This window comes from Colletes gigas, unplaced genomic scaffold (assembly GCF_013123115.1).
Source record: "Colletes gigas isolate AHSC1104 unplaced genomic scaffold, ASM1312311v1 Colletes_gigas_Sc00007, whole genome shotgun sequence".
Classification (NCBI taxonomy): Eukaryota; Metazoa; Arthropoda; class Insecta; order Hymenoptera; family Colletidae; genus Colletes; species Colletes gigas.
In genome coordinates, this window is record NW_025106636.1 from 7996819 (window position 1) to 8009275 (window position 12457).

The window sequence follows — 12457 nt, forward strand, 5'->3', positions numbered from 1 at the left end:
TGCAACGTCATAAATTCATAAAAGTGTAGCGAATGGATTTGTAAGATTTTCTCGATGAAAATGAATTCAAACACGACCATGTTCGGACAGTATTCATAGTTTTAGTTAGATACGGTCGATGGTTTTTCAAAAATGGATTTGAATGACGTTCGGTCAAAAATTGACTGGAATTGGGTCGTGTTTGGATTCGTTTTAATCGGTACAGTTTTACTCAAAATCGAACCTGATCTTCAGAGGGGAATGTAGAACTTAAGTATAAAGTTTCGTTGCAATCCATTCAGCTGTTCAAACGCAGTCATGTTGACAAACACAACATTCTTGATTGCAGTGCTTTCCTTCTGTATAGGTCAGAGAGTAAAAAGCTGAGAAGTCGTAGTAGCTTGGGAATTGGATGTTGCTCCGTTTCTTTGCTTTAAATGGCTTAATAATACGATCTTTTACAATCTTACGTGCACTTTCTGGATATAAAAATTTTTATAGGTTACAGCCTGAGCAAGGCAATATTGTGGATTATCTAAACTATATCGAGGTCTAACAAAAATAAATGTCGATTCAATTAACGCGACCGAGCCAGGTCGTACTTTAATCCGAAACAGGTGCTTTAACATGTGTGGCCTTAATTTTATTTAATCATTTAATAACTCTAACGCTGACAACTTTTTTATCACTGAAAAGTTACGTGGTTACCGACAAGAATCTAGGATCGATAAAATCTTGTTTTCTGCTGCTTTATTAAAAGTATATACATTACATTTTCGATTCTAATTAAATTTTATATGCTTCTGAATGCGTTCGTTACGTGTTTGGTTTCGCATTTTTATTATTACGTTACTCTGATTGCTGATATAGGATCGTGAAAAGGTTTTTATAAAAACTGGAATGAAAGCACATTGACAATGGTTCAAAGCATTCCAGGTATCGAATACATTTCGCGGTATCTATAAATTTTATGCGATACGAGAGCGTGTCTCGCTTTTACGATGGGCATTTTCGAAAGCCGTGGAAAGCCGATATAAAATCGCATAATGCAGCTGCGCTATTTCGACTTGTACGCGTGCAATATTTATAATTTGACACACGTCATTAATAAATAAAAGAACACGTTACGTATAGCAAACATTAAGGATCCGACACACAGAGCTTAAAAATACATTGTAAATTATTTCATCTTTAATTCGAAAATATTTTCTTAATACCTTGTTGTTCTTTGTCGACGAACATATTCATTAATTTCATCGATTGATTAATCGGAGTATTATTGAAATGACAACAATATAATTGAAATTTAAGATTATACGATTCGTATTAAACATTTTATTCATTTGATCGTCAGTATGAAAATTTAAATTATATATTTCAATCTGTATCATCGAATGAAATTTCAAGGAGAGCTGAAAAAAAAAATCGCTGCAGTTGGAAACAATAAACTGCATGTTTTATCCGCAGTATGGCAGATATCGTTACTGAACAAGTAATAAGATATCTCGCGTATCCAGGATTTACTTTACCAAGTGAACTGAAAGCTTCTCCAATTTTACGCGACACCACTCCGGTGTCAGTTCTCAGAAATATGCACGGTGTACTGAAATATCACGATAAATGGCGAGCTCTCTCCGTAAAATACATTTTCAAAATATTTCTCCGTACCGTCTATTCGTACTTGTACGCAGTCCGTATAACGGTTAAATGATAAAATATTGAAAACACGATGATGACGTAGAGTACCGTTGCTATGAAAGGCTTTAAAAATTTTAAAGATCGAGTTTTTGATGGATGAAAGGAACGGAAAATGAAAGAGAAAAATTTGTTTGAAAACAATTTTGGGAAATAAACCACTCATCAATGTTCGGCTACCATGAACGATGAAATTATTAATAACTGTTATTTTGAGGGCTGTACGAAGCCACAATATTGCCTTTGGCCTGTAATTAAGGAGCAACAACTAATTTCAACGTAGCAAGGTGTATCCAAATCTATTTTGCGTACCGCGTAACAATCCTCTTATTAATTTGTAGCTACTTACATCGATCGTTTCCAATCAACATTAAGTACATCTTGATGTGTGTGCTATGTATCGTATGGCATAAACTCCAACAGATTCGCCTTATCCCTTCGACGTACTTGTCGAATGAACCAAATACCTGGAATTCCGGTGTGATAGAACGTTCCGTTTATGGTCCTGTGCCCTTTGACCGAACCCTACCAAGGATACGCAGAATTATTGTGGCACGGTTTCGATGGTATCCATGATTTATTAATATGGGATGCACGAAGAAGTAGCTTAACGCGTTAGACCTTAATCTATCTCCTTGGTGAATGGGCGGATCAACAGTTTCCTATTCGTGTTCATAAAATCTTACTTATTCAGCTTTGGCTAACTTTTCGAGCTCGAGTTCTCGATTGATTCGATTAACAGGATTTCAAATGTTATAGAGTGCTCCATTTGAGTCTGAGCTCCTAAGTTAGAGGTTTCGAAAATCCTATTCTTGTTTTTCGATTCTATTATTCGTTGAGTGAGGACTGGTCTGCTTGAAATCTTGGCATGTTTCTGGTATAATTGGTACTCTTCCTTCGTATACTTAGCTTTTCGAGAAGGTGAGCGCATTTACCTTATTAAACTCGTCATATTCTTCCCTGAAACGTTCGGTATCCCATAAGTATTAATCAATAGATCGAACCACTCGAAACGACAGTTGAAATACTAAAGTCCCACGTTCTTGGCCCACAGGTTCGGCGGAGGACGCTCCTCGGAGGATTCGTCGGGTCGAAAATAAATCGGTCAGGGCAATAGGAGAAAATCGAGCCTGGAATACTCGACGGAGAGGGCCAATTTCTCGGTACGATGGCTACGTAGAGCTTTAAAGGCGCCGCGGGTTCGAGACGATCGATGGAAATCGCGATTTATTTACCGCTCTGCTCGTCCCTGGGCCGCACGAACGTTTTAACGTTTGATAATTCGATTCGTCAGCCGGGAAACGACGTTAATTATGGCTCGAGACGGACGTCCAATCCTAGACGCTCGAGTCCACCGTCTAACGAGCGGGAAGAAAGCTCGACGAGCGAAGGTGACCGTGTAGAAATCGAAATCGACCTGGTAATTGGATACTCGTGATTTAGAGGTGTCGTGTCACGCGAAACGGCTTGATAATCGACGCTCGACCGATCCATGAAGTGCCTGGGGTTCAGGATCAGATAGTGTTGCGTTTACTGTATCGGTTGCTGCTACAGCAAGGGGCCATTGGGAACACGAACATCGAAATGAAGCTGGGAGATAATATGACCATGGAAGGTTAGTGTGATTAATTTACTTAGTAACCATGTATCCACCCATCCTTCGAGACGATTTGTACCATATTCTCGACCCCCGATAGTCCCAAAGTTGAGATCCGTTTGCAGTTGTTCGATCAAGTGTCTTCAAACTATTCCTTGTTCATAGAGATACGTGGTATGCTAGGTGCAGATATGTTTGCTTCGAATATTTCATTATTGGAGTAGCGAAACATGAGCTAATCTTGCATTACTAGAGTAGCCTAAGACGTTCCACGTTGTTGTTTTGAAGCATCTACGTTGAGACTGGTTAGCAGTTGAGCTTAATAGATGCTGGGAACTTACTTTGTTTCGTAACCCAACATACCATAAACGCAGTTGTTCGTTCAGCTACTGTGTGATTTTTAAATTGAGGAAGTGGTAATTTATTTGATCTTAGAAGATTAATCTGTGCGTGAGACTTGTACAATATTTGTTCCATTCAGAACGTAATGATTATGAATATAAATTGGCTTAAATGTAATCTAATTTAGCTTCATAACCGTTTATGGTCTAGATCGACAAAGGAAATGTGTTCTTTATTTCGGTGATGGGTGAACCTTCACCTGTTCCGTTGTCTTATCAGATACGGTGACGTTGAATGTTGGAAATAAATTCATGACGTCAGCAAATGCCTCCTCCTGCTTCCAACCAGTGTATACGCTTCTTTCTTCAATAACGTTTGTTCTGTCGTTTATGAAGATATTTACGTCCCCTCTGATGAATTTTAATCGCTTTTAACTTGCGAGTTTGAAGCACCCGGGCAGCACTAATGGTTGAACTTTAAACGTCAATCAAGGAAAACTTCTTTTTAGAGAACCAGTTGCATTCGAGTCGTAGAAGTCGTCGAGTCGTAACTAGCGAGAGCCAGTATTAATTGCATGCATACTGTTCTCTGTCCCCGGAGCACTATTTCGATCCCTCGCTTCAGCGATCATAATCTTTCGTTCGATGTAAGTTCGTCGTTAATTCGTCGTTCCGGGAACAGGGTGTCCAAACGTCTAGTTATGGTTTAGCGAAGTACCCGAGCTCAGTCGTGTGTAATTACTAATTACAGTTTATTCCGCCGAACTCTGATAACTAACTTGGGGGTTGTGTATAGATAGGTGCACCTAAGAGGGATCAAAACCGAAGATATCTAACTTCTCAGGTAATTCTGTCATACATACTAACTTGGGGGATCGAACTTATTCAGTTAGCGATCCACTATCGGTTGAGTAATTTTTTCGACAACTATCATTTTCACGTTCCATCCACGAGAAAGATTTATTTTAATTCTCCTGAGTCGCAGGGCGGAAATGATTGCCCCTGCACTATGATCGATAGCCTTTTGTCGGAAGAATTCGTTCCAACGGATGGTCCTAATCTATCTTATCGATCTCCAGAAAACTGTTCGTTCCTGATGGTCTGCAAACATTGCGGTTTGCCTCGTCAGGACTTCGTTAACACGTTCTTATTCGGTATTCAAATACTCGGTCGAACTCTGATGAAGCAAACCGTGGTGTTTACGAACCTTGGCACGAAACAAGCTAGAGACACGATTGCTATCTGAGATTCGGTAGCAGCAATTCCAGAATACTGTTTTATAAAGCGATAGTATTAAAGGTTTCATAATGTTTGTTGCAGTTCCAAATCAATTTAAAAACATGATTAATACCTTCTCGAAACAGTGGAAGCGAAAGATAATTTTTCAAATAAGTCGTTTATAGAGTGAGAAATTGTTTTGTTCTCGTTAAGAATATTCGGGGGGGTCCGATCCTTCGCAGCTTTATATTAATTATTATTATTCAATTGACGTGGTAGGGAGTAATACGAGCAGTTGATTGGATTGCCGATAATCAATAATGTCGTTTCATTACGTTTGAGTATGCACACATGCATATTCACGGAGTTGCTCCATACACCAGACGAAACCAGTTGCAGTTGATTATCCACGTGATAATTTCAACGCGATGATACTGCAAGACTTTCAAACGGATTTGCAATTCTTGATTTCAGACTACCAATCTGTCTTTCCTAAGTCGTGATATGATTGTTACAATCGACTCAAAAGTGTTTGTCAAGTCTAACAGTTTCGTTCATTGACTCCTTAATAACGAAAAAGTAATTTTTAAAATTGAAAGTGATAGATTACAATTAATTTTCGTAACTGTGCTTTCGGTAAAATTGGAAATCAAAAGGACCAGACGTCTGTTGAATGAATTGATGCAAAATTAACACATATGGTCCTGAATTTAGAGTTTGCAGAGTGGGTTACGAGGATGCATGGTTCGCCAAATTAGCGTCGCCAACCTCATTAAACGTTGTCGCGCGATCCTCTCTTTGCTCGACACGTTCACCTGTAATCAGTTGAAGCGATCGAAGCACTAATATCGAATCGTCACGGAGATCATTGTTTACGCGCCTCTAAAGGGTTTAGCGGGGATCAGTGATCGAGGCTGGTCTGTGATCGTCAAGCAAGGTCATTAATCAATACAAAGTTGATTAAGAGTCACGAAACTCTTCTGCTCCTCTTTTACTTCGTCTCCCTCCTTCTCATTGTCTCTGCTCAAGTAGAGCACAATCACCAGCATTCAGGATGTATTAACGGAGACAATAATTGTTGTGTTCCGAGAAACAAACTCTTGTTCTAATTTTAAATGCATTTATTCAACGTAGTCGAAAACTGAAAAAATTCATGTGGTCTTTGAGGTCGTTTCATTTATAAAAGGTATGGATTATTTGCTTCTGTGTTACAGCAGTGATTCTGACTCAATTCGATGGTTCGATCGCCGGAATATTTGTGGTTATTGCGTTTTGTTCGATCCCTTTTCTCAAAAGGTTCTATATTTTTAAAGCACGACAGTATCCAGAGGAAAATCGTGGATATTCGAGACGAAAGCGTGTTATTGCAGAGCCAGAACGATGTTCACGTTTGGATCATCGCAAATTGCTTCGTCTTGCAATGTCAACGTTTCCCCGCTACTCTCATGAATACGTTAAAGATGATCGATGGTGTCGTCGTTGAGGTATTTGAATATCCACTCCTACGCAACAGTGCCGCGATTGTCAAAACATTTTGCCACCGTTATGGTAAAGCCATTTTGTTGAAAATGTCGGGATCTTGATCGAATCAACCGTATTCGTCGCTGTTTTTATTTTATCAGAAGTTCCATCTTTTACCTTTCCGGTCCCTTCTGCCGTGGAAGAGTTGGATTCCCTCTATCTCGATCGTTCGGAGGAAGAAACGTTCACTTGTTTCTATTTTTCGTACTTTTGAAAGATTGATGACGCGTGGTATTCTCTCGAGAAATCTTCAATCTTTGGCGAGACACTATAATCCCCATCGAATACAACGAAACAAATCTATACTGATATTTCTCCTCGCGTAACAATACGTGAACGTATAAATCGTAGTTGATGCAATTCAGTACTGACATTGGATCCAAAAATTAATTTATTCCACACAAATTTGTAATTTTAAATGTCTCTGTATTCAAATGTTTTTTTACAGATGTATAGTTTCCGGAAGATGATTAATAGTAGCAACGGGAGTGCAGTTAGCTTGAGTAGTAGAAGCAGAATGGAGATAAATTGAGGTCCTGGAGTGCTGCAAAGGTCGTTCGGAAGGAAGACCAATTTTGGATCGTAAAAAATAATCCATGTTATTTATAGGTTTGCAGACCGAGCTTGCTCGAGAAAGGGCAGCAGAATGGTGATGAATGGAGACGCTTGATCGCACTAATTACTCGCAGGATGACAGTCTAGGTTGCTTGTAAGAACGGTACCAGAATGATGATGAATTAAGCAGCCTAGAAAATTACAAGCCCGATATTACTCACAGGATTCTTGTTCAAGTTAGGGGAATGGAATCAAAATGATCAGTTGTTGATCAGACGAGGATAGTCTTAATCTGTCTAGACTTTGTTTTAATCACAATATTGCGAGAGGGTAGATATAGGACAGGCTAGAAAGGACGACGTCGAGTGCAGCTCGGTACCACAAAGGGTTAGGGTTTACGAACCACGGTGAAAGGAATCCGTATTATTGAAATCCTGTGGATTGGAACGGTCGCTCGAGCGATGAGAACAAACAATTTTTAGCTGAACATCGGAATCAGTTTATAGAAAATGATAACAGATAAACAGAGGGCATGGTGCAGGAACGGGAGAAAACGCATCGTTGTAAAAGGGGAACCAATTATCGGGCACAAAGACCCTGCGGTGTACGCGTTAAGTAGAGCGATCAGAATCTCGGCAATTATTTTTCCATCGTTGTCGGGATCGATATCGTGTGTCACTGGAACGATTCCAGCGGGCAGGTCGAAGCTGGCCAGCAGCGTTCGTTCACTGAAAAGAGGATATGACCGAGATAACGCGGACACGGGTCCGGCCTCAAACGATTCGTGGTCCCTTGACGATTTAACAATTGACTTGTGCCTAGGAGTCGTCTACGGAGTAATTGACGCTGACCCGCGATAGCCGGTGCTTTGCTCTCGTTCCTGCATATTCGTCTAAGAAGGAATTATTTAATTTCTCGAACAAAGGGGGTCTCTGATCAAAGCGCACGAAGAGAACAGTCAACGATCCGTTGCTGGATCGACCGGGAGATTCGAGGCGCTTCTTTGACTAGCTTCCTCAAAGCAGTTTTGACATTCGTTCGAAAAATAAAACTGGGTCGTGTTTGCAATTCCGTAGCTCCCTCGTAAAAAAGTTCATAACTTTTGTGCGATCTTTTGGAGATCAGAGTAATCCAGGATCTCATTTGTTCCAGGATCTATCAGGTACGATTTTAGATATCCATTGCAACTATCTTATTTCTACTCTTGCATGATCGTTACTACCACAGAAATTCTTTTAAATTAGATTCCGATCTGGAACCAGGGCACAAAGGTTTCGTATTACTATTTGAAATGAAATGAGATTCATCGATGTCTGGCATTCATTGATATCTCTCAGAATGCTACTAGGAGGTCTCTTACTTCCGTAAGAACGGTAATTTGGCGGAGTATTGGTATCCTATCTGAAAGTTTCTTTTCTTTCTGTATGGTGAATGTAATATTCCTGTAATCTTAGGGAAGTTTACACAAAAGATCTTCGATTTCAGGGACTTCCTGTACCGGAAGAATAAAGATAATAGTAACAGTGAGTTTAGGAGTGTACTCACAGAATAATTAAAAATATATTGCATTAGATAGGTCGGAATTCAGAGCACTGTGCCAAATGGCGACATAATATTTTTCTATTCGAGTTATTCTATTCTAAAAAATCCGATATCAATATTTTGTTTGCGAAAGTGTTTCGTGTTCCATTGTTGCCCTAGGCACTGAAAGACCTAAGCACGTCTCTGGATGCCAAGATAGCTAAGAACTGTTGGAACTCTCCAGCTTCGAGCTTGCAATTTCTTTCGTTTCTAGAAGTCTCTAAGGGATTTCGCAGAGTTCGAAGCTAGCTTTTCTTCTACAAACATCGATGTCTGCGTTACAGAGCGTTATTCTCGCGTGGCATTGTTTGCCACGCCATTAACTTCCGCTCGCTGTAAGACTTTGGACAATTCCTTTGCCATTTCACGAACGACCACCACTAGTTGGCAATTCTATGGTGATCCGCCCTCTGAATAAGGGAGTTCACAATTTTATTGAAAGAAGACCGGGACAGTCATAGAAAATTCAGAAGACAGTGATATTATTGACATCTTTGATCCTGGATTTTTCTCTCTTCTATTGAAAAATATTCGTCCCCTGGTTAAAATCGGTAACAGTGATTTCTTAATAACGACAGCGAGTATTATTTACAATGTTGAGCCTGACGTGTTACGTTACTGGAAATTCGACAGGAAATGTTCATTTTGATGAAAACAATACTACGCAATAAAACGATAACTGATATACGGGGAATAAAGAATATACGGTTACAACCGACTCGTCCCGGTTTTAAATTTTCATTTTACTGTTCATATTTGATGTAACGTTGAAAACTAATCAATCGCTGGTAAATATCGAAAGAAAACACTCGTGACTGAAAAAACGGATAAAGGTGAAAGGATACGTACAAATATTAGGTATTGTTGATCCTATATTTCTGCATTCAAGGATTTGCGAGTTTTCGCCGAACCGTGTTAGAAACAAGGACTACTAAAATTTTCAACGGTTACCCGTTTCAGCAGCATCCATTAGCTTCTGTTTGAATGGCAAATAATAAAAGCTCTTTTATGCCAATGCCCACGCTGCGGCAATTTTCACTCGACTCGCAGGAATACGTAATCCTTCGAATGGTGATGCAAAATGTTTATTAAAGTCTTCTTTAAACCGGTTTTCCGCAATAGAGGGATTAAAGCTCGGTGCAAACGTACCCATGGCGATAAGATACTAACGACGCTAAGCGTCGACGGCGTAGGGGTTTTATTTTATTTCTGGCGAAGACGAAAAAAATTATCGCAGGTCGGAAAAATTGCGTGGAACGTTAAAGAGTTCTGATAATTTTATATCATGGCGAAATGGAGGGATAAAAAAAAAAAAAATCATCTGTATCAGAAATTGAGTTCCCTCAAAGGGACAAAAGAAATCCATCTGCTGTTTGTCGCGATAGCACGACGTAATAAGCTTAGCTATAATAATAGGTGCACCGGAGAAGCGATTCTCCAGTGAAACATGAGAATATTGTGGATTCTACCGTAGTATTAAATTTACTTGTTATTTTAGCCTCGTCAGCACAGCATAATTTTTGTTACGCGAATCATAGTAAACATGTAATACTTTCTATTTGTTTTTTTTGAATCACGAATCTAGAAACGGAATATCATCAAGAAATGTTTTTTCAACGGTTGTAAAGCTGAGATTTCAGCTCGAGTTTTTCCAGCCGGGGATACGTCTGTCGGAAAATGTGGAAGCTTCGAACGTTGTTCGATCCTCTCAGGGATTAATTATCGTTTAATTATCGTCTGCCGGGTGCGTCGACGTGCTAACGAAATTTGGCGCGACGCAGAACGGGGCAACAGGTTAACTTCGAAACGAAGGACGTCCTGCTCTCGTAACTTTTTTAATACGGTCAGTTAATGAACCTGGCTGTAGGGTAAATTTGTTCCAGTCCGAAGTTAAGTTAATGTCGACCAGCTAAGAATTGAATTAGCGCGTTGGATTTAGTGTGAATCAGGTCGTACCAATCATCGTAAATGAGAATCGATCGTTCGGAACCTTTCGAGCAGAAATTGTCGCGAACGGGCATCGAAATTGTCCATTTGAAATAAAATGGAATTTAAAAATATTGTCCCGCGAATGGGGTGTGACATAATCTCGTAAGCTCTTGCATTCCGAGTTGGCTCAAGCGATGCGCGGTGTAAGATGAAAGGGCAAAGTAAATATCCGTCGTCGTTTGGTTCACTGGCTTCGATCTTTGCACCTTTTTATAATCACAGGCTTGATTACGTCGATGATTTAATTACTTCCTATAAATCGATGCGTTCGTGCACCGAGCTAAGAAACTGTTGAAGTTTGGTTGCTCCGTCATCGATTTTTAATCAGTGGAATCATCCGGTCACTCTGAAATAATCCTTTCTGGTTGAAATCTGTAATTAGTGACGGGAATTGCGCTTTGATGCCTGAACTTATCTTCCGTTCGTCGAATTCGCAATGCTTCTTCCTGATTACTTTCATCGAAGTAATGTAGTAGCTGTAATGGGATTAGGAAGCGCAGTGCTGCCACCATTAGACCTTTTAATCAATTATCTCTTAACATGTGCGATAACGTAATAATCGAGTTCACCCAGTCTTTGATAGAATCGATAGAGAAGAAAGCATGATACGAGCGGGGACGTGTCGCTGAGAAATATTATTATCGATAATTATTATTAACGTCGGTTAATATTTAATTTTAACCTGCCATTGGACTGATGTGTAGATCATAATTTTGTCGTGGAGCGCTTCGTTTTTGAAGAAAATAAATCGTGCAGGCTTATCGGGTACATGAGCACTTGGCTAAGCCTCAACTAATCATCTTGTTATATAGACTTGTACTACTTCCGCCGGTTCTTGTGTTTGTAAACATTGCGAAAGGTCACGGCTTTAGAGCGATCGTGAAAAGAACCACTTTCTTAGAAGCTGTTCTCTATCCTATAAATAACTCGTTCGTCAGAGTTTGTAAATTATGCGAAGTATTAGAGTGCACAAATATTTATTAAAGTTGAAGTAGGTAATAAATAGCTCGAATGATTTGTGATTCGAGTAACGGATTCCCGCCATTCGTGAGTTCGCACTCCACAATTTCCGACAGACTGATGCCATTAATTGCTTGTAGATGGTGCTGTAGTCGTAATCAGTCCCCTGTAGATGGTGCTGTAATCGTAATCTATCGTCGGTAGATGGCGCTGTAGTCATAATGCCTTTGTTCCACGAATAGTGTAACTTATCTGTGTGGTAATTAACCGTAGAGATTTTTTTCTCCGTGTAACGAATAGTTCGTCTTTGGTTAACAGTATCCTAGTATTCCTCCAATTAATTTTCGCTGGATTTCATTTGCAACAAAGTGTCGACACTTAGTCGTGGAACCGACACGGTTCGCAAAACTTTAAACTCTATTAAACGATGGCTAAGTGGCCAACAGTAGTCTCGCGTGACTAGCGATCATCGTGTGTCATAAACGTTCAAAGGGCCAACTTTCTAATTAATAAACGCTTCTCGAGATTCCCGAGCCGGCAGAGAAATGACGATACGATAACAGTAATAGTAATAGAACAATATCGTTTCTCGTCGCAAGAATTGTTTATCAGAATGATCATCGAATACTGATGTTCGAGTATTCGAATATTCAAAGTTTATTCAAAGCATTCAAGCACCTATTAATTGGTCGAATAGTTCCGGCGCTGTCTCTGTTATTGCTCTCTGTTCGGTTTTCGCAATTTTCCACCGTCAGGTTTGTCACAAAATTATCTCCTCATTTCCTGGAAGTTCTCATAACCTGTTACCCGTATCTCCCTCGCTCTCGCTGTTCACCACTCTCGTCCTGCTTGTATACAGAGGCTAGCTTACAGGAGAGATAACGGAGATCAAATTTCACTTACCTCTAAGTACAGTGCTTTGTACTTACATAACTTCGATAGGGTAGTTGAAATCCAATTATAGATGTACTATCGAGGCCTCGAGACGATCTACGGTTAAAATCTGACTGAAATAAAGAAT

At 39.8% G+C, this 12457-nt stretch overlaps 1 protein-coding gene across 1 annotated transcript in view; it reads left to right on the top strand.

Moving 5' to 3' along the window:
• Positions 1 to 3258: 3258 nt before the first annotated feature.
• Positions 3259 to 12457, top strand: part of LOC122396300 (serine/threonine-protein kinase mph1) — a 38351-nt gene continuing 29152 nt past the window's right edge. Inside the window, exon 1 of the mRNA XM_043394570.1 lies at positions 3259 to 3289. Coding sequence (XP_043250505.1) covers positions 3259 to 3289 — 31 coding nt within the window. The remainder of the gene's footprint in view (positions 3290 to 12457) is intronic.